Source organism: Coturnix japonica, chromosome 14 (assembly GCF_001577835.2).
Source record: "Coturnix japonica isolate 7356 chromosome 14, Coturnix japonica 2.1, whole genome shotgun sequence".
Lineage (NCBI taxonomy): Eukaryota > Metazoa > Chordata > Aves > Galliformes > Phasianidae > Coturnix > Coturnix japonica.
In genome coordinates, this window is record NC_029529.1 from 2,200,645 (window position 1) to 2,227,109 (window position 26,465).

A 26,465-nucleotide genomic window follows, 5' to 3' on the forward strand; every position below is an offset into this window, starting at 1 on the left:
AGCTTGGACCCCTTTAAACTCTAAGGCGATCACTCGCCTTGCAGATTTGGTCAAAAACAAAGGCTTGCGTTCTCCAGTGACTATGTCAGCAGTTGAGGCTCTCATGGCCTCTAGTCTTCTGCCTTATGATGTGGTCAGCCTTATGCGTGTCATCCTTGAGCCTGTGCAATATACCTTATGGTATGACGAGTGGAATAGGCTGCTTCAGGTTGTGGTAGCCGCTGCGACCCGCGATAATAACCATCCGGCTAATGGCCAGGGTCGAAAAGACAAGACGACTCTTGCGCGTCTTCAGGGGTTAGCAGATGGTATGGTGGGGTCCCCGGAGGGTCAAGCAAGAGGGCTGAGAGCGGGGGAGTTAGCTGCGCTTACAAAGGCAGCCCTTCAGGCTCTGCGGACAGTGGCTAAAGTTGCGGAGCCTGTGCTCCCGTGGTCCGACATCAAACAGGAGCCTTCTGAGTCATTTTCTGATTTTGCAAATCGCTTGATTCGTGCCATTGAAGGGTCTGACCTCCCAAAGGGGGTCCAATCTTTGGTCGTGATAGATTGTCTTAAACAAAAATCGCTGCCAGACATTCAACAGATTATAAGGGCGGCACCTGGGACTTTGAACACTCCAGGAGAGATCATCAAGACCTCTTGATCGGCCGCCCAAGGAATCCTGAACTGGTGGAGCGCAGAAGAAGATCTTTCATCTGGATACCGAAGAAACCCAAGAACCCAGAGAACCCAGAGAAACAACCCCTGCTGCCAACGAGAACTACCATGCTAATGCTGTTGTGTCTTTGTAGGCTGTGTTGGTCAGCCGGGGGGCAATTCATTTGATTCACAACCGGGAAACTTGGGTACATGGGCTATAGTCAGGATCAGGAAGAACAGGACTTTTGTCTTAGCATTAACAGTGCAGCTATGTCCACCCTCTATCAAACATGCCTTATAGGGGTCCCAGAATGGGATGACTCTGCGTTTAAGGGTTACCTTGGGAAAAAGAGTGGCTGTTTGCGGTTCTGCAATGGACTAGAAAGAACTTGGAGGTGGCTGGGAAATGATTCCGTATACTATCTCGGAAGGAAAATGGCTTGTACTATTTGTAGGTTAAACATCACTCTTCCCGAGGAGCCCCAAGCACTGATTCTACTTGGCTCCACAATGGTACAAAATGATACTTGGGACAAGAATAGCTCACAATGGTTGTCCCCTGGGTGCATGATCTTTGGCTCAATGAAAAGGTTGTCTCTGACTAGCAGCACTTCTTGGTCCAGAGGGCCCCCTACTGGGACCCGAAAACTAATCAAACTCGGTCCCCTATTACCCTTGTGTATCCCGTGACTGATGAGCACTTCTTGATATTTGTGGGAGATACTGGGGGTTTACCACTTAACGGATAGTGCCTTACAATCGTTCTGGAGATTGTCCTATAAACGTCTCAATAGGTGAGATTGTTAATATTAGCAGGACGGATGGGTCTGTCCGAAAGGTCGACTGTGAAGATATGGCATTCAACACAGGTTGTTGTGTTTTCCCTATCCCCAAAGGATCATTTTCGTTCATGGGAGAACTTTGGAACAATGATACAGCAAAAGCCTTACCACCAGGGATATTTCTTTATTTGTGGGGATCGTGCTGGCAAGGGATTCCTAAGAACCCAGTAGGAGGTCCTTGCTATCTGGGGAAATTGACCATCTTATCCCCAAGTATCTTTGAGATCTATAAGGCATCTAATCAAGTCTCACGATGCCATAATAGGAATAGCTGCGATGCTCTGCTGGAGGGCCTGCACTGGGGACGACGGTATAAGGTTATAGGGACTCTCACGCTAATGCTTTGCTTCCTTCTTTACTCCCGGGGTTGCTGCTGCACACGCTCTAAAAGAAATCGAAAGGCTGGCCTGTTGGACTGTTAAACAAGCTAATGTACCTCTGGCTACTCTCAAGATTTTTGCTTATAGATGTAGAGAGCATTAGACATGCTATGCTTCAAAACAGAGCAGCAATTGATTTCTTGCTTCTCGCACAGGGTCATGGTTGTAAAGACTTTGATGGGATGTGTTGTTTTAACTTGAGTGATCATAGTGAGTCGTTGCACAAGAAGTTGGAGTGGTTACATAAGAAGCAACAACCAAGAATGGTTGGCACGCATAGCGATGATCCTTTGGGAAATTGCTGGGATAGCTTATGGAACGGTATCTTGGGCCATGGCTCAAGCAGCTACTTAAGGCATTAGTGATAGGGCTTCTTATATTTCTTGCATTAATGATATGTGTGCCATGTATATTTAGATGTCTACAAGGTTGTTTACAACGTATGATAGAAGGAGTGTTCAATGAGAAAATGGAGTTCCAGCGGTTATACGCGAAACTCTGAGCAGAAGGATGAACGTTATAATATAACCAAAGGTGCCTTGAACGTATTAATTAGAAACTACTAATATTGTTAGATATAGCATCGTTTATCTCTGCATGCTTTGCAATCTGCATATCTCCCTTTATAAATTACTTGTTTAGATAAGGACTAACACCTTTATATAATTTAGATTAGGATTAGCGTTCGCGTTGTAACGGGATAAGGCTTTCTTGGCATGGGGAGGGGGAAATGTTGTATTAGGCGAGTGTGCGCTTTTCGGGCTGTGACGAGATAGGTCCATCCCCATGCCATCAAGATATATGGTGTATACGTTTCCAGTGGGCGTACACGAAGGGCATAGGGTATATATACGTGTGTTAGCTTCTCAATAAATCGCCATTTTACTGCTCATCATATTGGTGTCATATCAGTAATTGGTCAAGCTGCAAACTTCCAGAGAACACTGACAAGATAAAGGTAACAGACTGGGAACAGGGACTGTCATAGGGGAACAACTGTACAAGATTTCTTTATTACAGAGCTAGCTCAGTTCTGCTTTCTCACTGTTACACCAAAAACTCTTCTTCAGCCTTCAGTCTATCTGCTAATAAATGTTATTTTTCAACTGCACTACCCTTCTCCATATTTTGCACATTCTCAGTAGAGACTCAGCATTTGTCCAGACAGACATTATATATGGGCGGAGAATGACAGTAACTGAGTAAGCCAGTCCTGGTGGCACAGCAAGAAGAAAGGTGTAAGCCTCAAGCATTGCTATCATTCCTGTATCTTCTGAGTTTTCCTCCACTTTGCCAGGAGACAATACCTGGCACAGCCCAGCATCACGCAGAACACACCACACCTCACACCACCAGGCATTCCTCCAGCTTCAGCTCGTGGGATGATTAAATCAAAATAGGCTTGTGAGTTAATAGAGGGACTTGTAAAGGCATCGGGGGATCCAACCAGGTCAGGACGGAAGGCAGAACTTGGGGACTGTAATGAGCAAAGTGAGATTGTTAACACCCAGCTGATAAATTAGAAGATAGGCAAAGGAAATCTCTGAGCTCTCTCTGTCTCTTCCACCGGCCTGAAGACAGGACAGAAATATGGGCATGTATAGGGGAGTGTGAGCTATTTTAACCAAAACATTTCATCCATCCCTAAATATGGTCACAAGATTCTAGATACTTGGCTTAGTCTTAAACAGTAAGATTCTGAATTATCTCCAACTGTGTAGGCTGTAAAAGAAAATGCATAAACCAGCAATCCTGCAAACTCCCTAGAAACATGCTCACTGCCAGTTTTCTCTGTAGCTGTTATATTAATCAGTATTCAAAAATTAGAATGCCCTATCATTATATCTCTTTCAAACCTAATAAGCAACGCTTTGCAATTAACTTCAGCTTGCTTTCCTTAATATCATTACCTATCAATCTATTATCTAGAGCTTGGAGGTACACCAGGGGAAAGTGCCAAATTTTGGCACTGCAGACAGAGCCTGCATTTTTTTCAATGAACAGCAAACAGCAGGACTGCAATGGCATCTTGGTTACTCTCTTCAGGTTTCCAACCCAAGTGGAAAAAATGTGGAAAGATCAGCTGTTCTCAAACATATTGCCAGAAAAACACATTCAAAGGATTCTGGCTGAATCAAAACTCAAATCATATTCCAGAATCTGGCCTTGAACCAAAACTCAAAGAGATCAGCCTAAATTTCATGCTTTGGTTTTCTGTCTTATCAGATATTCCTACACGAGCTCATCTTTAAATCTACATATATGTACACGTGTAGAAGTGTGAGCATACACACACCGAGAGTGACGCTGCTCTATAGTCTATGGTCTTCATTTATCTACTTGTACAGAGCCTCACAGAAATACTCCTCATCTGCCATACGAAACTGTTATATATGTGCAATGAATGGTACAAGGCATTATCCATATACATTTGGAATAGCCAAGGTATTTATAAACAGCCTTGGTAATATCAGATTTTAATTGACAAACGTTGATAAAAATGGAATTTATATTGCCTTCCTGGATTCAGGGGATGGAATTCTTTTTTTTTTTTCCTAAAATTGAACAGCTGCCAGAAATAAATCAGAAATTACAAAGTGGAAGAGAGATGTGAGGCAGCGTGTCAAGGGCTGGAAGGGGAAGCAAAGTAGAAAATGACCAGAATGAAATCCAGGTGGATTTAATGGAGAAAGGCAGAGCAGCATTACCGTGAATACGATGGAGAGAGAGACTCCAAGCTGACCAGAAATTATGATCTGTAATAGAAATCAGGAGCTAAAGGTACCTTTTGAGTTAAACTTTGAATGTTCATTAACCAGAATGGCAATATTCTACCAACCACCAAACCTCCAAGTGCTACAGATGGATTTTGTTGCTGACACACGTAGCAAACCTGGGTGTCTTCTCTCAAAATTCTTTTGCATGTTAGAAGAACAATTATCATTATTAACAATATCAGTTAACTGTTATTAATTTGCTTTAAGGTATTGCTTATAATCATGCTCTCAGTTTTCATGTTTCTGTGGCTGCACAGCTGGGTGGCTCTATGGCCAAGAGGGCAAATCATGGAACAACAAAACTAAAAGATGCAAGCAAAAAAGCGGAAAAAAAATAGGAAAAAAAAATAGTATTTAGGAAAACGCATTGTTTTTAATGCTCTACACCAGGAAACCTGGTCTGCTGTTTTAGCTTTATACTCCTGCACATCCCATCAACAAAAACAATGAAAAGCAAAACTAGACTCCAGTAATAAGACATTGATTCAGTCAAGTTAATTGCATCCATTTCATGTGAGACTTCCAGTAACTGTGAAAGGTGGCCAAATTTAAACCGCTCACAGAATCTATAAAAACTAATTGACTTTCTGATGGAGTTCACCTTACAGAAGAGCTATCTGAGAGCACGGTTTAATTCTCTTCTACCAGTATTTTCTGCTGTTTTGCTTACAGTGCAGAGCTTCTTTATCTCGTGCCCCTCTGTAGTCAATTTAATATTGATTAACCCTCCTGCTCTAGTAGCTTGCACAGACATTCACCGAGCTCCGCAGGACTACAGGAGCTTGCCTACATAGAGCCACTTTCAGGATCAGCTACTGTGTGATTTTATTACTCAATCACAGTAACAAGGGATAGCCAAAAAGCTTAAATACAGCCAGTGGTTCCTCACCCTTCCCACCAGAAAGCCCAAAGCACAGCAGGCCAAGGGAATCTTTGAGGAGTCAGCTATTGCTGACACGAATACACTTCACACAGCTTTTTCCAGCAGTTGCTTCCCAGCTATCAGCTCACTGCCATCCATTTCTGCTGCTCTCTCGCACAGCTTTCTATCAAGCCACACATCAGATCCCACGGCCAAGATTCTCCTTTCTCCTGAGACTTAATGCAGTTATATATCATTATAAGCATTGATTCATATCTATGAGGATCTTCCACTTGTGCCTTCATCTTCCAGCCGATCCATTAGCAGCAGTTAAGTGAGGACGAGATGATATGTTTTCATATGAGGGACTGTTCAACAGTGCTTAAAAGAACTTTGGCCACAGCAAAGAAGAAGTGCAGTAAGCAGCTGCAAGTGGAACGGGCGAGAATGCTGGGGTCTTATAAAGCAGTGACCAAATCCACACTCATGCCTACCCACAGCAACATCCCCAAGGCTCCTGCCCTGCCCGGTGTGCAGCACTCACACACCGTGATGGTGAACCCGGTGCCTCAGCACCCATCACTGTGCTTTCTTGCCCAAAGGGCTGCAATCCTTCCTCTTCACATTCCGCACATTTTCACATGTGTGAAGAGAAAAAGCAGCTGTGCCATATTTTTAGCTTAACCAGTTGAATTCGGAAGGAAAAGCAAAGCATTATTTTGCACTGTTGAGCATACTAATGACGCCTTTCCAACCTCATCACCATTCCCATCAAAACTAACATGTTCATTTACATTCTTCATACAGTGCCAACCATGTGCACGGAGGCACAACACCCTGTGTGAAGAGCTGCCTCATTACAAGAGGCAAAAACATAATGTGCTGATTCTGACCTCATGATGACATAGATAATGAATTACTCCAACGAATACAGATTATAAGAAAACTAAGCCATCGTCTTTTCACGTGCCTTAGAGATTACATAACTAGAAAGGATGCTAATTAATTTTACTTAGGGATGGTGCCAGTGACGCAAAGTTCATTTCAAAAGGCAACAGAATAGGCCTTAGGCAGGCAATTCTGCAGTACACTGCTGCCTAAATGAGCCTCCTGTATTGCAAAGTATGCATGGTTTCCATTTGCAATGAGTGGTAGGAGAAACAGTACTATGTGCAATACTGCGTTCACAAAATATGCTCCTTCAGCTCTATCTGAAACCGAAGTGTTTCTTATCTAATTGAAAGCACAGATATGTCAACAAAAACATTAAGTAAATTGCATGCATCATTTCTAATTAGCAATGACAAGAAAGGGTCACGATTTCCATTTACCAATTTTCCATTCTAAATAACAGCCTGAATTTCATGAACTATCTTCTCTAGTCCCATTATCTAGAAGTTTCAGCAGTATTTTGCTAAGAAATAAAAGATGCACTGCCTGGATGTACGTGTGTTCTTCAGCTCTAGCAGAGGCCACCCAGTGGTCAGGTACAGCAGGAGAAACGCACTCTCTGGGTACCTACAGGTCTGCAAATCATCTCTGAACAGAAGACTGGAAGAGGGTTGCTGTGGCTTACTGCTTTGGCTTTGCCTTTCCTGCTGAGAGGCAGCAGTGGTGCAGCTGCCATCAGAGACCTGCTCTGCTTCACAGCAGCACACATGCTGCCAACGCTGTGAAAATGAGATTCGAAGCAGCACTTGCATCGTCTGGAGCTGCTTTTTCTCCCAGTCCTTCCTCTCTCACAATGCAGCATCTCCATAGGAAGATTTACATCCATAGAGCATTCTATGAAGCTTTAAAATAAATACACATTTTGACAACCTTAAGCTTAGGCAGCCTGAAAATACAGCTAAAGTGCTTGTAAGATGTACTGCAGGTATGCGATATATCATGTGGGGTTAGCTGAGATAAAGGTTTAAATAATAGCACACTTAAAAATACCGTAAGATGGGTGCAGATCCAAAATATATATTACTCACCTATAATCTCACTTCCAAGTGTTTAAATAATATGAAAAGTTGCTGAGCAACGTGCAGTAATTCCAGCACAAAAAGAGGCTGAGGTCAGCCTCGAGGCCACCGAGCATTTCACGGTCACAAAATGCATTGCTACAAAGATCTTTAAAGCCAATGGCAGCACACAGTGCTGACCAACAGGTAGGAGAACTAAGACAAACAGCAGCAAGAAAATGTCCATGAGAGATAATGCCTTTCTTGTGTTCATTTATCTCTTCACACAGAACTCCGGCTTGCCAAAGCAGATTTCTGTTTACACACTGAAACATGGTGCTTCTTTCTTTTTCACACACAATAAAATTTCCAAGCAATTTGTATACTTACGGCACTCTAAATCTAAAACCCCTGGAGGGTTGGGGTTTGGAAGTGCATTTTTACCGCTTATATTTTCTTTGTTATTTAATACCTCTCCTTTCCGATAACCTTGAACACAGTGACCCCAGGTGGCAGATAGGACGGATGCTGTCAGACTGAACCAAACCACGTCCCACGAAGCTGAGGAGCCCCCGCGCCCTAAGCCAGGAGTGGGTTTTCCCTGTGGGACTGGGAAGGCTTCATTCCAAGCAGATCAATAAAAGTCCTAATGGGAAAGAGCAATGGGTCCTGCTATGGCTTTGGTTTTACAACCACCGTGCCCCATCCGTGCCAGGAGGTTTCTTTAACAGTGTGGCCCTGAGTTTTGTTTGAGCACTGGAAGGAGTCCAGCAGCACCAACCTCCACGTGGGCTAATTCACACTGCAGAGAAGCCAGGTAAATTACCCTGCCACAGCCAGGCAGGTTGCTCTGCCCAAACTTGATCGTTTTGGTAGTTCCAAACTACTAACTTGCCCTGTAGGCATGTATGAAGTTGCCTATAAAAATGAGATACAGATCTAGAGCCAACAAAAAACACTAAGTAGTCTCCAGCTCCTTTTTATTTTAATAGGACTTTGGCTTCTCAGTGCCTTTCTGCAAGCCTCAGCCATCCCACCTCACTGTTCCAACTGCCTCAGCAGCTCACTGGTTCTTCACATCATATTGCCTGGACAAAAATTCAGCTGCACGAAGCCTGTATTCTGTGACTTACAACAATATAATGTAAAACAGCACAAAGAAAAGCATGACCAATGATAACTAGTAAATTAACACCAGACAGGCAACTTACAGTAGCTCTTCCATCTTTACAGACCAGCTTTATTTCACAGGTAGAGAGGGTGAGTGAGCCATCTCCTCTGCTCTGGGGCAAGGCTCAGGCTGGAACAGCAGCCAGTGTATCTGCAGGGCTTTGCTCAGAGGCTCTGCTCCAGGAGAGAAAAGCGTGCGTTTGAGTTCATGTAAACAAATTAACGTAAGTGCAATGGGAGAGTTTCGAGCTGCTCATCAAACAGAGCTGCCCAACAATATTTATTGCACGGTAATTTAATTTGTATCAATTAGCCACTAAATGCAAGGACGCTAATTAACTTCACGTGTGTGATTTTCAGTCTTGAGCCAAAAGATCTCAAGGAGAGAAGGAAGCACGGGATATGTCAGTGCCTTCCAAGCCAGACTGCTCCCCATTTGCTGGAGTCCCCTCATGGAGATGGAGCTATCCTGCCATTGCCAGAGGGTGTCACTACGGCACTGGAACAAAGCAAGCAACCAAATAAAACTGATAAATAAATGTGAAGTTTACCAGAAATAAGATCTATGTAAACTCTGCATGAACGGTGCTTCATGTCACCCACGGGCATTAAGAACATGGTTCTGGAGTCTAAAAACAACAGAACACGGTGTTTTCTTTATCTCACTGCATCTCTTGTGCTTTAATCTGATTTATAACACTAAGTATTGGAAGGAAGGAAGAAAGAAAGTACCTATTAGAGCTATTTGCAGAATCTCCATTGTTCCCACACAATTTAACCTTGTTTTCCATGAAAGCATCCTTGGAAAACGAAACTGTTCTAAATGCAGATTGCTCACGCTCACAGTGACTGTATTCGTCAGGCAATTGTTTTAATAGGAAGTTACAGCAAAAGGAATCTAAATTTTTCTGGCATAATGACGTACAGCCCAGGTAATTAAAAATAATCTACAATGAAGTGAAGATCAGATTTCTTGGCTAAAATCCTGAGCTGTAAGATGGAGGAAGTTCCAAACACAAAGCACACAGTGAATGTACACAGTAAATGAGAACATGCAGAAGCTGATGGAAAATAGGTGCAACACAGAAGATCCTAAGGAGTACTGAATCAGTGTGCTTATTGCCTTGCTAGTCTATGACCGACCACAAGTCTATATTAATACAGCATGTAGGATGGCCATGAAGACTTTACAGATGTCAAAATCAATGAAGTGCTCCTTTAGGATGTGCATGGAAGGGATCGAACATTAACCAGGCACATCTCGCTAGCCCCTGCTCTGAAGGCAACCTGCTACCAGAGGGTGGGCTGAGCTTGAAAAGGAGGACTCTAAGCCCCAGATGTCACAACAAACTGTCTCGGCTGGTAATTAATAACGGGTAGCACTACTTTGGTTATATTTTAGTATTAGAGGACAGTTTTGATAACGTTGCAAAGCTCTTGTTAACCTGTTGTGGAATCAAACTGCATATTCTAATAATAGAACAATAATTTTGCGTGCTTGGAAATAAGTTCTAGTTCAAAGCACAGGATTTAATAAATAAGAGAGAGAACATGACACATGCCATACCAGTAAGGAGCTGCAAGTAAACTTGGATGAACCACAACTTATGCCAAATCACTATTTTAAAACACGTTACTAAAAGCAAAGCAAAGTCTGCACTGATGTTGTAACAGTACTGATGAAAGCAGCTGCAAAAGGAACACAGGTCAGCTGCGGTGATGAAACTGTCAGGACTTGGAACCATGGCACTGCTACGGTATTTTAATACAGCAAATGCAGTCCATCATGGTGAAGGTTCAGTTGGCTGTTCTGGGAGTTATTAGGATGTCAAAAGTCTACGGTCTGTTTCTGGATATTAAAAAGTAATTCCTATTCAGCTCAAGAGAGGCATTTGATGTGCCTCTGTTAGGAAAAGACTTGGACAAAAGTTCATCTACCACACATGGAACAGGGCAAGAGTGAGTGAGCACTCCAAATGTAGCAGCAAAGCCATGCAAATCTCTTAAACAAACAAAATTAAACTCAAAATGCATAAATGTGTTGCTTTGATTCTATTGTTTCCCCCTATGTTTTTACCTTTACACAGATGACTTTTCATGACAAACAGATCTCACAGAATACCATAAATTTGGTAAACAGCACTGGAGTTTGGTTTAATGACAGCAAAATTGGTCCTTCCTTCAAAGTGCAAAGAGAGACATTGGAAGATCCAGCCCTTACATGGGCCTTGTGGTAACTGCAACTAACACTGGTGTTTTCCCATTGATGTGAATTAAAGCTCATGAGCGTGTGGCATATTCTTCTTACCTCAGTTATCCTATCTGTTAAGTCATTTTGTGAATGCCAGCCTTTTCCTAGGATATTCATTCACATTATCAAAGAACTTTCAATTCCTATGGGATCATAACACAACTCTACTTTTTTTTTTCACACTGCTGTATCCATAAAAAGAAGAGTGAACCAATCTTGATTCTGCAAACAGTGATGATAATTGCCAATCTTTTGGTTGACTGCCAATCTTCTTGCTATTTAGATGGAGTAGAATCAGGACATAGAAGTACACAGCCCAACAAAGTGGGCTATATGCCATCAGAGGAATAATTTTTGTACAACCCCATTACTACACACTTGCTTAGGAGCAAATCATGTAGGAATAAGCTTGAATAGATATGGCTCTTTGGGCAAGAAAACTACATTCAGCCCAACTGCTGGGTGCTTCACATTCCCCATGAGCATCGCCATCAGCCATTCTGTGCAGCACCAAGAGTCAACCATCTACTACATGCTAAGGCAACCTCAGCTTTCCTGATGCTATCTAACACAGACTACAGAGGCTCTTGAATAATATCCAATCATTTGTAACTACACTAAAAAAATAGTTCAGAAAGACACCCAACATGTGCCTATTTCAGGCACCCAAAAACCAGTCAGGCCCCACGTTACAGCAGCTTGGCTTTCAGGCATACCAAAGTTGTATTTTCAAATGCTTTGTTCGCAAGAGATGAGTGCTGATTCTTTACTAAGTGAAATAAATTTTCATGTCATCACATTTCACCATCTTTCAAAAAACCCACAATATAATGGAGCACTTCAGAACGTTCTTTAAGAACTAGCAGCAGTGGAGAGCCAAGCTTGATCTGAAGACTTCATACAATGGAAAATCTGCCACACGCCAAGCTAGTTTAATTTATGGATCAGTTCCCTGCTTACTCAAAAAAGCAAAAACTCAATTTTTCCAGTCTGAACGTGCCCAGCTTCACCCACCAGCTTTTGGATGTCGCAGACCTCTGTGTATTGAAGACACCTTTGCTATCACCCACCTTCCCCTTCCTGAGCACAATTGAGCCACCTTCCATTCTGCTTTGCCAAACTAAACGCACTCTGCATTTACAGATCTGCAAAGATGCTGAGTGCCTTCAAATGGCATCTGATGCTGTTTTCTGGATATGTAGCTACTACACAAAGGACGGTGCTATACACTTCTAATGCAAATTTCACCTGTCAGCAAGCTTGTCTTCATCTCATTTATTAACTGAATGAACATAAAAAAGGAAACCTTTACAAAGAAAGCACTAGTTTTGTGCTTCCTTTCTTTAATTTCTGACAGCAAAAGGCATTTGACAACTAAATTTGTTTTATGGCATTCTTTTAGAAGAAAAACAGAGAGAAAAGGGCTATGATGGTGCCAAAGGGTTAAAGCGTTCCGTGTCGGTCAGTCTGAATATCTGAATTTAGCAGCTGACAGTGCATGGTGTGTCAGTCTCTTACAGCTGTTCCAGAGAATTCAAAGACCGTCTTTGTTTCTAGAAATCTTAGCAACTGTTACTTTTTCCAAAGACAAGACAGACCAGCTGTTACCTCACAAGATGCAATGTACTTCAGGTCAAAATCTTTAGCAAGGAACTTGTAAAACAAGAACTAAATCATTGTTTGGGTTTGTCAGGCTTTTTTTTCTCCTTAGAACAGAGTCAGGAGCCTAACAGTCAAATAACTCACACTTGGTACTTCCATTAAGTGCACTGGAATGACAGAGAAACTTCATCTGGTTGCTAAGCTGAATCTTCTATTCCTATAAGAAAAAAAAAAAAAAGAAACAGAAAAGCCCCGAGCACAAAATCCCTTTCCATAAGAGATTATTTTCTGTTCTAAGGTCAGTTCCTTTCCCTTTCCAAACACCCTGCTACTGAGCAGATGTCCTCATGTAATGGAATGGCACAGATCGAAACATTCACAACATAAGACGGGGATTTTCAGGAGTACTTTAGCGGAGTTAAATGTTCACTTCCCACTATATATCAATCAATGCAAATATCTAGTTCCTCTGAGCTCTCTGAACATCCTCTTCTAAATGCATAACTAAGCAACTTAATCACACAGTTGATCCTCCAGTACCGGTACCGGTAGTACTCCCACGTGAAGACACGTAGGCTTTCAAAGCCGTGGAAGGTTGCAAAATCAGTCACCTAATGAAGACTTATTAGAGTAAGAGTAAGTGTTGACAGGTTACCTACAACCTCTGTGGGGAAAAAAAAGAGAAAAAAAAAGGAAGCATCGCTTTAGCTGAAATAAACCATTGTTCTTCCATGTGCAAAGACAAATTGCTGCTCCCAGTCAGCTTCCAGCTGCTCCAATGCGAAGGACAAAGACTTGCTGAGAAGAGTGGATGTTCTTTTATTCAACCTTTGTGTTCAATTCTGGAAAGCCTTAGCATTGAGTAACGCAGATTCAGAGCCACTGCCAGATAATTGTGTAAAGAAACCCACAAAGGCACACTCACATACACTGCAGCGGCAGAAGGATTTCAGAAGGCCTGTTAAATTCAGCAGCCTTAATTCTTCTATTTTACATATACAGAGATAAGTTTAGACTCAATTTTTCATAAGCATGCATGAATAGTATTCGTCACAGGTAGTTTTTCCCAGGTCTAAAAAGGATTTAGGTAAATTATTTCTCTGCTTTTAATTTGTTTCTCAGAATTGGTGACATATTGCCCATATGAAAACCACTTTTATGCAGCAGTAAAAATAACTGTCATTAGGAATGGCGCCAGTAGTAGTTGTGATGAAGAATATAAGCTGTGTAACAAAACACTGAGGGTGAATCACAACCTCTAAAAAGCTATGAACTGACAGTATTTGTTTCTAAAGATAAAAATATCCATAAATACCAAATGTGTGTGTGCTTTTAGTTATGCTTAAGAGAATAACCTACCTACCAGGCCAAAAAATGACATCAAGAAAAGGATTCTCTAGCACAAAATCTGCATGCTGTCATGATGCTGGAAAGGGATCGATAGTAAAGCAGATGCAATCTCTTGATGACTGCTGAGAGCAGAACTTTGCATAACTAATTTAAGGCCTGCTGCCTGCAGGCACTACAATGGTAATTAAAGACAATAATTCTTGGGTAAATGAGATGGATGAACTGGAAAATAGAGTCAGTGTTAAATCCACAGCTAATCCTTGAATGGAGAATTGGATCGTTTCTTTTCCAAGCGGCTGGGCAATTCTACCTGCTTGCATTTCCATCACTACTGCCAGACGACTGCTGTCTCCAAAATCTGTAACTTCTCCCAGTTTAAGTAGTATTCCTCACTGGAAAGCTCTAATTCAGCAAGACAGAATGTGCTTCAGTTTAAACACACGAGTAATTCCTTTGACATCCACGGCAAGTCAATGGAACAATTCACATAGTTAAACATGCTCTTTCAAAGCTATAGACAAGCTGGGTTGCCAGACTGTTTACCTGCGAAATACTGCAGTGTTACCCGGAGAAGGAAAGCTTTTGTTTAGTATACTTTGGCTCATTTAAGAGATGAGCTTCCTCTTCTTGACTGCTTATAAAAGACAGGCTAATCTTCTAATATGGCCGACCATCGGGAAAAACATCTCACAGAGAGGTTATGCACCAGTTTCTTCTGTACCATATCTGTTCCATGTACATGTGATTTGTATAAACACGTGCCCTCTGACCCCAAATTACCAGGGCCAGCTATCCATCCCCAGGAGCTCCATCACAGATGGGACATTCACACCTCTATAAACCTGCACAGGGTGCAGCCCACCCTCCTGAGTACCACACAGAGCAGATTGAGATGATGCTGTGTCTTATGCTCAGCAGGTGTCTTTCCACTGCCTCTCTTAGGCACGCAGAAGCATTTCTGTGGCCAGGTGGTGGGAACCAATCTGACCTGAAAACTGCCCCAACAAGAGGAGGATGAAGAGATCACACTCCAAAGCACTGATCTGGGTAGCTGTGGCTACACAAGCACATGAGAGCAGCACAAAGCCAAGCTCTGGCAATAACTGCATTACTCACTTCGGTAGCAGCTCAGAGTTAGTTTGGGTTAAATTAATTGTGAAACCATACCCTGAGGTTCTTGGTTTAGGTGTATTTAAGCAGCAGCCAACTGAGATGCTAACAACAGGCAGAGTAAATATTCTACCTAAACAATCCATGTGGTTTCAGCACAGTGTGGTCTCTTGCAGCTACAAAAACAATAACGCAGCCTGATCAGAAGTTTCTTGCACTGCTGTGCACACTGCAGCACAAGCAGAAGCCAGACTGTTTGTTTTTTAACAAAAGAGTTAAGTTACAAATGCAAGGAAAACACAGGATGTGTAATGAATATGTCATAGCTGTGGCATCCTGTTTCTGAAATATCTTGCTCCTGAATGGTGCCGTCTTAGGTTTCTTCCACATATATGAGGCTTTCCAGCTGGCCTGCAGCCAGTGCTTTAATAAAACATGGTATTATGCAGAAGTGAATAAAGCGTATAGTAACCATAATGTCCTTGAAATTCACTAATCACCACGAGTTTTAAGAATATTTCAATGTGAGATCTACAGGACAACAACTAAAATTCATCTGTTAGATACAGAGAACCACTTTTTACACATTCAAATCATGCCTATACTGAAATAAGTAGCCCAGTCATTAATGACCTGGATGACAACATACAGGATGTTTCCTGAATCTGAAGACCATGACTAGCTGTAAAGAAGCTGCAAGCGCTTCAGAAAACAAGATAAGGATGTAAAATCATTTCGAACTGAAGAAATGGACTGTGAAAATACAGATACAACTGCTAAGTATTATATTTGGGTTAAAATAATCAACAGCACAAACATGTGGTGAATGTTCACTGCCAAGGCAGAAGAAGGTCTAATGATTCTGGTGATCACATGCTAAACAGGAGTCAACAATATGCTGTTGCTGTGAAAAATATAAAGGAACAAGAAAGATGTGGACCGACAGAATAGAGTTGGACAACAAAAATGGTCAGTGGTCTGAGTAACCTGGTATGCAAAGGAAGAAATAGATTCAATTTGAGGAAAAAAAGAAGATGTGAGAAGAAATAACGACCCTTCAAACACAAAAAACACAGGAAGAAAAGGAAAACAAAAAAAGATGTAAACAGGAAGCACACATTACTGCCTTACAACACTGAGGATCCAGGAGTGACAAAAACACAACTGAGATTCCTCCCATCTACAGAGAGGACAAAATAGGCTTTTGTTCAAAGAGATTGCCCAACCTGCCTCAGCAATCAGAGACTCTCCAATCTATTTAAGTAACCTCACCACTAGAAATTATTACCACATGTCTAGTTTACTTCCATCTTGTACAATTTAAGCCTAATTCTGATGTTTTGTCTTCAGGGTACAGAGACACATGATTACTCATTTCCCCTTTACTACATTTTAAGAACGTTATTGTGTCTCAGTGCCGAGGAAATCTTAATTTGGACCCTAATGTCTTTCAAATAGCATATACGTAAGCCCAGCATGTCCCTAAAGGAGCCCACTTTGGCACCAATCATGGCTTACAAAACTGCCTCAATTGCAGACCACATCACAGAGCACGGGTTACGTAAAACATCTGTAAGAAGGCAGTGGAACACCTTTCTGAAATGTTAACAGCGAGATGGTGGTACCTACAACACTGTGTCCAGTTCTATCTGCAGAATCACAGCAGTGAGTTTGCGAGGATGCTGGGAAAACACAATTCTTACTTGGAGAAAACTCTTGGTTGGCTTCCATGACCAGTGCAAGTGCCAAGTTTCATTTGTATGCATCAGCTCTAGCAAGCGTAGAAAATAAAAAATGCCCTTTACTCTGACATCTTTGCCATGCAGGCAACACACGAGTAATGTAAAACCACGTCCTCCTGCAGTAAACGCAGCAGTTTTTCCTACCATTTAGGTCACTTACTGTTGTTATTTTGCACTTCCATAAAAGCTCGATATTTTAGCGAAAGCATTAAATAATCAAACTTGTTTCCAAAGCATTTTCACACCAGTTTATGGTTCAAAAAAAGCCAATTTATTATTAGTCCAAGTAATAAAATACATAACAATATTCTGAAAGCTGTCACAGGCATCACAGCTGTTGGTAGAGCAGCAAAGAAGGGGAAAACATTTGGAAAAATGACTCTATTGGTCTGAAACACGTAAAACAGCAGCCTTTTCTCTCTGCTCCCTCATGAACAAGTTTTACAAAGCTTTTACATATAAATTTTACATACAATTTGCATAAAGATACAGCTGAACATTTTCCCAGTCTACTTCTGAACATGGTTAGGCATCCATCAAGAATCTGAACAGGGACAGAAGGGCAGCTCACGGTTCACAGCAGAGCAGGCAGGTGCAGGTGACAACCTGGAACCACGACTGACATTCCTGTTGATCTCAAACTCACTACTAATGCTGCAGGTCCTTCTCCTTCTCCTCATTGACTACTGTCAGCTGTAGAAACTTCCGTATCCGGAAAAAGCAACTTCTGATCCCACTGCAGGTCACCTCCAAACCTTCTCACTGTTCCTCTTCAGGTCAGAGTTCTCAGTGGCTGCCCCTGTCCAGTAGACACTGAACATCCTGCCAATTAAATGATGAGATGAAATCTTATATTTTTATCCTCAGAGGGAAACTGAACTCTTTCTTCCCTCAACTATCCAACACCATGGCAAAGCCAAGGGCGTGCGCTTCTATTCCAGATTACATGCTGAACTAATAAAAATTCTTGCTAGCTGCACTGCTAGGTTAGAGGAGATTAGGACAACCAAACTAGCCCCTTGTCACTAGTTTTGACTTTATACAGCATTTCACAATGAGGAAACCTTAGAGGATGTTAATCTACTGGAAATCCAAGAGTGGGAAAGGAAATAAAACGTTGCCAAGTTATGGATGTAATTCTGTCTTTGCATAGATAGAAATCATTCATGGCTTGCTGACTGAACAAAACCAAATAAGCCAAGAGGGCATCAATACAATACACCCTGCCTTGCTGATCTGTCCCTCATGCAAAATTCTCAAGCGTCACATACTAAAAGAAAGGGGAAAGTTTATGCAAACTCTAACAGCCTTCAGAATTAGGCCTGTCATAGGAGCATAGATGGACCTGAACCATGAGATCGTGTTCAGACTAGGAGGAGTCCAGATCAGCAAGGACATTTTTCAACTTCTTCGGCCACCAGATCAATACTGCAGGCCACTTAAGACAACCTTGGCATGTACCAATTTAACTTCTCACCAGCATGCTGGAGGGAGATTAGAAAGACAGCAGACGTGTCTTTCAGAAAGTGCATCTAAATCTGCAATTCATTTTTGTTAAAGTTCTTTTATTAAGTACAAATGTCATCATCAAGGACTGGTGTTTTGCTTAATCAGTTTTACTGGGACTGCCTCAAGGATGCAACAGGGGCACAACAGAGAAACAAGATGGCTTCTGCCATCAACTGAAGTTAACGACAAACTATGGCAAAGAGCAGCAGCTATGGAAAGTAAATTTGCCAAAAATACTTGACAGTTAGTGTTAGTACAGCACTTTCCCCTAGTAAAATGAAAAGAGGGTGAATGTATCTTACCTGGCTATAGGTCCAAATCCACTGATGTTCCATCTCAAAGCTCTCAAGGCTGCTCACATGTGAACAGGCTGGAGGGCAATTCCTGGTTTTCTGGGCGCACAGCCTGCACAGCGCTGCCTTCTGCATCAGAAGTTGTTCTATGCTGCAAAGAGCTCCCTCCAGAGCCACAACACAAGAATCTATTGTGAAGGACTGTGCATACACATGTGAGGGTTCAGTGAGCAACAGCTCAGGACCAGGCAGGCATGGAGCTGCTGATCCAGCAGTGATCATATCTAGCAAGCTTTTAGAGTGCTTTCTACCTTGGAAAACTCCTCTTGGTGGCCATCTCTACAGCTCCTCCATAATGTCTGCACAATAGTACAAACTGCTCTTCTACAAGAAATCTTGCTGCCCTTACATCTCACCTTAACCAACACGCTTCATTGTTTGCTCCTAAAATTCTCTTTCAAGAGTTTTTGAGCAGTTGAAAAGAAGAGAGGAGGAGAGAGGAGAGTTAGAACACGCCGCAGTTAAACAGCTGACTGCCACATCGCTTTTCAGAGCTGCACTGTTCTTATACTATTAACTACTCTTGAAATGTAAATTTTGATTAGAGTCACTGATAAACAAGCTCTGTCACTTTCAGCATTTTATGCATTTACAGTTCCTTATTTATTGAGCTTATCAGTATAACGTTGTACTGGAGGCTGTGTGTATGTATGTGCAATTGTCAGATAGATGGCAAAACTTGTTTCACCATGGCATATAAAAAGATGATACCTAAAATAAGATCAGGAATGCAAACAGAATGTAAACACAGACTATTTGAACAAAACTATTTGGAACACCAGTGCAAAAAGGTACATATTTATCTTAACTTCAATGGGACTTCTCATGCAATTCACAATGAATATTTGACACAGATAACATTACACTTTGTGCTTATAAATAAGGGCTTATGTCAGACGTAAGGATCTTCACAGCTGCAAGCAGCAAGTGGATGGAACTTAAGTCCCATGGACTACACAGCCACTGGAAAGATTAACTTATGAATCTTTTCAGAGAGGAAGAAAAAGTGCAGGTTACCCATTGCTAACAAAGACTTTCTTGGCACTGTTAGCTCATCCTACCCCACCTGAAGACCTTCTTTACTTTGGAGAATTGTCAACCTCAACACTAATTGAAACAAGACCATCTTCAGTGTAGGAAGCACTGAAGTAAATAAACACAATCATCACTGCAGCACAGAAAATGAAATATTCTTATCTAGTTTCCCACTATTCCAAGAGGACAGAACCCCAAATGAAGTCATACATCATATACTGTACTGAACTAGCTGTTAGCCTCAACCAGATGCAAACTGCAAGTGAGAGCAATGGTATGCTCCAACTTGATGACTTCACACCTGACCAAAAAAACCCAACAAGGCAATAGTGTGATGTCAAGAGGGAGCTCAATAAAACGCAAAGAAGGGTCCATTTATCCATTCATCTCAATCCTGCCCGCAAAAGCAGAATGCACGTGTCCTCCCTAAGATCCTTTTTCTTCCACCATGAGCAATGGCTTGCTATGTTTGTCTCAAGGCCTGAATGTGGCACTTCAGCAAGGAAGATGGTACATAGCTGAATAACCTCCAGTTCAGAATCCAGAAACCAAGAAGCTCCCAAGTTTTTGATGGCAGAGGCAGTACATACCTGATGAAGCCATAGTACAAGGACTGCAAAAATGCAAAACAGCCTATGGGACCCTGTGCACACCTCTTTCCCCCTACTATACATTTGTAATGGGATAATCTGGCTGACAAGTAAATAAATGGTCAGGAGACCATAACCACAATGTACACTTAGCACAGAGCTTTTCCTTCCCTCTTTCCCTCTCATCTATACTCATATTGCCAAAACGTGCCTTTTCCAACCAGAAAATGTACCCTACCAATACTAGTCACGTCAGTATGCAGATGGTATAATTAGGATCTTTGGCAGTTCTGTGTAAGAATTCTCTGTTGTGGGTAAAAAAAGCCAGAAGAAATATTCAGTTACTTCTCTTCTAATTACACCAGAAATCTGCATGCTAATGCAGTATCATCATAATTAGGATTGCAAAGTAATTAAACCAAGTAAATGGCTTCAAGAGGGAGTGAAATTTGCACACTTGGGAACATGCTTTGATTGAAAACGTATGAGTACAGTCCCATTGAAGGACTGCATTGCTTGATGTTCTGGTGGTAAAAATAATTCTCAGTTCTATCAGTCTGNGTCAATTAAAAATTCATGGCTGGTACACCAGTTTGCCACGGAGGTAATTCAAGAGAACAATGAAGAACATCATGCTCAACATGGCTCCCTTCTTTGTAGCATCTCTCCATCACAACACTGGACCACTGATAATTGGTATTTGGTACAGGAATCCATTCAGTTTTGCACAGACTCTACAGTGCCTTCATCAAAGCCATATTGCTCTAGATTGCCCCACATATTAAACACTAATGGCATAGTAAAACTCAAGCTGCAATGCCTTCTCTAGCTACAAGACTTGTTCAACAGACGTAGAAGTACATTTTCAAGGTCTTAAAAAATCACTCTGGCTGCTACTGATCTCCTTGGTCTCTTTGCCATGGTTACAAATCATTTGTTTGTAACAGTTTAATAATAATAATAATAATAATAATAATAATAATAATAATAATAATAATAATAATAATAATAATAATAATAATAATAATAATAATAAATTATCCGTAATTCTCTTTTAGGTTTTAGTACACATTATATTTTTACTGTCCCACTCTTCTATCACCTGTGCTCTCTGAAGTTACAGTGAATGGATCTGAGGTCACTTCAGCTAAGGACCTTCCAGGATCCTAGGAGGAAGCCCACCAGGTACAGTGGACTTGCAATTATTAAATATGTTTACATAAATTCTCTTCTCCTATTTCTTTTTCAGAGCATCATTTTATCCTTTGCTGTAATACCATCTGTGTGGAGGGCTGCCATCTACTATAACTTAAAACCAACAGTGGGCAGCTCTGATCTTCGATGACCATTCTAAGATAAAATCTGACAGAATCTTCAGGTCAAGTTATGGAATCCATTAAATCATAAAGCACCTCATACCTTCGTTCATTGTCATCGAGATGAGCAAAGAGCACGTTCTTGGAGATGGCCTTTGCCAGAGCAGTCATAGTTTTATAGTCCTTTGGAATAACCTATGGGTGAAAAGAAGGAAGAGTCTGGTTGTATTTACTCGTATGACTTGAAATATAGAGAAAATTCCATTATTCAAGATAACAGATGCAATTCGATTTCAAAAACTGGGACAGATTTAAGCTATAATATAAAGCCACTAAGAAAGTAATAAATTACAGTTTTGATAACATGAAGATAAGAATTGATGTTCTCAACATGACAACCTGAAAAGAAATGCAAGCTCTGAAATGATGAGGGAGAAAGATAGCCATAAAATCCCATAATTAGCAGGTACCAACAGCTGTGCAGTGTTCTATCAGATCTACTGGACTGAGGAAAACACATTTCTTACTCTTCTCTCTCCACAAAGAGTTTCAGAAGCAACCTACTATTAAAAATAATGAATGAGTACATTTTCTCCAAGGAAAAGGAAGAAATGAATTGATTACACGATGCTTTTCAGTGCTGGTTGTGGTATAAGGAACTGAGCTCCTGCAAGGCTCAGCTGGGTCAAAACTCCAACTTATCTTCTTGGCAAGTGAGAAGGATTTATGTTGGAGAATAAAGAGGCATTTTATTTGCTAATTGAGGAGAACGTACACATTTTCTGCTATGTGAATTTGGTCATAATACTGAAAGTTTAAATTCTGCTACGTTAAATAAAATGGATATTTGGTTAGTAACTCTTTCTTGTTTTTCCCCTTACCAGAGAAACCCCAGATTGACCTGCAGTTCTCACTTTTGTCCTATGAAAACAACCTAGCTGTTCAACTTACTGTTGAGCCAAGAGGGGATAATCTACATCACTGACACTCAGCTCTAGCTGATGATAAAATACTGCTGACCAGCCTCTTCCAGTCTCAATCTGCAGCAACGAAAGCTACAGGGCAGAGATTTAGGTGAGTCTCGTGGGACAGGGACAAAGAAAACACAGGAAAGATTCCTTAGGCATCACAGCAACAAAGTGAAAAGTCTAAATGAATCACTTGATCACACCTAATATCACTTTTCTAAGTAATCACCAAGCATTCTCTTTGAGCAGATAAACTTTTTTACAACAAAATTCCTATTCTGTTAGTTATTCTGTTAGTTGGTAACTACAGGCTATGTCAGACGTGTTGACAAACATTGCTTTCTCTGGTTTCAGGCTGAAGCAATGAATCAAGCAGCCGCAGTGATCTCTGTGCTCTTCTGAATGGAACCACCCCAGATGCTTGCTCAAGTCACTGAGTTAAATCTCCTTTCATTTCCTCTCAAGTGACGTAACTCACCACTTTCCCTTTAGCACTACTCATCCTACAGCTCACCCCTTCCGTGGATCCTTTAAACTGCTTATGACCCACATGTGTTTCTATCCAGCACCTGAACTCAAGCCAATGGCTCTTCCTGGCTATTATCTAAAAATCCTTCTCTTTCCAATAGCCCAATACAACCCTTGCCTTGCTTTTTACACTAATTCATCTCTTTCGTAATTCACCCTTCCAGCATCTCCCTTTGTTTCTGTATTCCAAAAACCTCTGTCACAAACACGCAGCTTCAGGATTCACCACGGGAATCATTTGCTTATGGCAGAAGACAAAGCACAGAAACAAAACAGCCCAGAGCTAGTTCTACATTCCTTGCAGTATCAATGGCCTGACAGGAAGCCATCCCTAAATCATTTATTATTTAAACTCAGTCAGTTTCTAGGAAATTGAAGTTGTAGTAGTCCTTGTCACGCAACACACAGAATGCGATCCATATTGTTGCTTCCAGCTGTGGACCAATTACTGCCTACTAATCCTGCTGCCAGGAAAAGGGAGAAAAAGTTAATTTCGGGATCCTTCCAAAACATGAAACATTACCCAGGGGTGTGAGGAGGAATATTTCCTTTGATTTTCAGGAGAGTCAGATGGAGCCCATATTAAACAGAGACAAACAAGTATTTCACCCATTATTTCAAATAGAACCTGATTTTCATGTCAAAAACAACTGTAAGGGTAAAGCTCTGATACTGTCAGATCCTTGCCTGTGCTATGATATCTATTTTTGCCAATGACATACATAGACAATTCCCAAAGTGAACTACTCCATTAACAATTACAATTTCTAAGCATATTTCTCCTCTTAGCAGTTCCCTCGTGTCATTCTTACATTCTAAGATCTTTTTAAGTAACATCACCTTTACTGCAGCATTCTAACTCCTGCTGCATTTATTTTATTTGCAATTGGTGTTTCTTCAAAGACGGTCACACAAAACAGCACAAGCACAATCAAGAGTATCAGCAGGTTAGGCATGGGAATCAACATGGGAATCCAATCAATATGGGAATCACACGTCTGCAATGATTTAGGGAACATAAATGACCTTGATTAGGAGAAAAGCTGAACTAGATGTGGCTTTTTGGGATAAAGAAGGAAATGCAGCAATAAAAAGGCCGCTTTCCAAAACTCAGGTTCTGCTAAAACTGAGAAAATGGCTGAGAATTAATTACTCCATAACGGTAGGAAACAGATCAGCAGCATTCCTCAAAACAGGACACAGAATGCTAAAGCAACACTGGGAAATTACTTTATCCAAGAGGCAGCAAATGTACTTGAGAAGACGGTCAAGCCAAAGTTTGCTGACACGAGAACAATACTCTACATGCTGACCTGTGCTTTCAAGTGCTATAAATAAGCAAAACACAAATCACTTGATTGCCCTGCAGAGACATGACAATGCATTACCTTTCTAACATAAGAAACAGCATCTTCTTCTGTGTACACCTCTGCACTGACCCCTCCTCTCCTGCGCCGGGCTTTTACTACTGGGTTGGGAGGAGGAGGAGAAACCTCATCGTCATGGGAATCAGACTGGGAACTGGACTTCTGCCGAGCCAGTATCTGTTTGCATTCTTCCTGCAAGGCAAAAAGAGACAAATGAAACATGTACCCATGTAAGACTCAATATGTTTCCTCTACGACTCTCAGCAACTACTTCATTTCTACATTTAGATGTTTGAAAATGCACACACACACTTGTCAAAGAAAACTACAAATGTGCAGCTTGAAAGACTGACGCTCCAATGCGTACACAGGTACCATCCAGTACTTGACCTGTCCAATACTTTTATGCGTAAAGGAAACCAGTGTACTATAAACCAAAGACATTTCATTGCAGCTACTTCTGGCTGAGAAAGAAAAAGAATAAGCTACTTTTGCTAACTCTCCAACACCACAGCTGTTATTTTCCAAGTTGGCTTGTACATATCTTTGTCTCTTGTATAGAGCAGAAGTCACATGTTAACACATTAGATAAGTTTCTTCATCTTGCTCTGCTTTGTATTGCAAAGAAAGAACAAAGATGTTCCCTATTCCAGAATTCCTGCCATGTAACAGACTTACAAGCAGTGGGGTTGCTTCCCAGCAAGCAAGATCCAAGGTAGGCTCCAGAGGACCACAAAAAATGATGGCTGGCTTAGCAGCAGCTGGCCAATAGGGAGATTATCCTCCAAATGCCAAATCCATGGAGGACAGAGTTAAGTGCAAAGGGGAATCCCTGAAAATATGGTAATAAGAGCAAGAAAAAAACTTCAAGGAAGGATGTGAGAGTTACAGGATGCTGTCAATTCATACACTGAATTATCTGATTTCTGAAGAACTCATACAAACATGATTACCTGTAGTTATAGTGTTTTCAGGTATAAAATGTGCAAGTTCAATGGAACAAAAGCCAAAAACCTACACCTGAGCAGTACTCAGGTTGTTCTACTGCTTCTCCAGTGCCCCGGCTTATTCCTTCCAGCCTTTGACAATACTCAAGGTGAGGAGGAAGGGCCATGGGACGGACCTCGCATCATCCTCAGCTTGTCCCATAAGGGAAACTGCAGGGGATACAAACATTGTGAGCGGGCATCTTGCTTGGGCAGCAGTAGCTCAGTGGTTTATTTGCTGTCACCTACTCCCTTGCCATACGCATTAGATGCACCTTGATACACAAACAGCACTCATCAGGCTGTTGGCTGAACAACTCCTGTATTTGTGAGAGAACTCATACTGGTGCAGGCTATGTGAAAGAAAAAAGAAAATGCAGCAATGCTAAGGCCCCTGCACAGCCAACAAAGCCAACTTCCCTTTGACAGCAATGCCACAACCCAAACTCTGCCTTACACCACTAATTTCTGACGAGACCAAGCAATTGGAGCTAGTACATGGAGTCAGTGGAGGAGGAAGGATCTTGGAGCATCAGCACCAGAGATGTGGCAAATCACCAACACTGCCAGTTGGTCTCATTGTCACAGGAAATGAGTTACAGCCAACTCACCAGGTATGACACCAGAAAAGAGTGGTGCAGAAAACTGGCGTAAGTTCACAATTTTTAAGCTTGCAAGAATAACAAATGATTAATATACGTTTTGCCACCCATGTTTACAAATGTCTGACAAATCCAGTCATCCCATTTGTCTTTTCTGGTCTCGTTCCAGTTTCGTTCTGCACCATCACTTAACACTGCCCTGTTATTAACTTCAGGAGCTTTCATACCAACCTTCAGCGTGTTGTGCCAGTAGAAATAAACAGCAAAATAGTATTTCCCATGCTGCATAATGCAAAGTAACAGGCCCCACATTCTCGTTTTGATTAAGAGACTACTAAAATATCTGAGAAACACGCACTGGGATTTAACACTGACAGGGCTGGACAGGCGACCTGCCTCAGAAGGCACTGAGTTCTTTCTGGTATCAGTTTTTGTTTGCTTTGTTTTTAATGGGGATTGCTAAACTACAACTGCTGGCCCTTAGCACAGCTGACTTAGATGACGTCCACAAACAGAACCAACAAACAAACAAGCTGA

The 26,465-nt window shown here is 41.5% G+C and overlaps 1 protein-coding gene across 1 annotated transcript in view; it reads right to left on the reverse strand.

Moving 5' to 3' along the window:
- PRKAR1B (protein kinase cAMP-dependent type I regulatory subunit beta) overlaps positions 1-26,465 on the reverse strand; it is a 91,533-nt gene that overhangs the window by 57,118 nt on the left and 7,950 nt on the right. Inside the window, exons 3-4 of the mRNA XM_015876891.2 lie at positions 24,362-24,532; positions 21,581-21,672 (exon numbers count right to left, since the gene is read on the reverse strand). Coding sequence (XP_015732377.1) covers positions 21,581-21,672; positions 24,362-24,532 — 263 coding nt within the window. The remainder of the gene's footprint in view (positions 1-21,580; positions 21,673-24,361; positions 24,533-26,465) is intronic.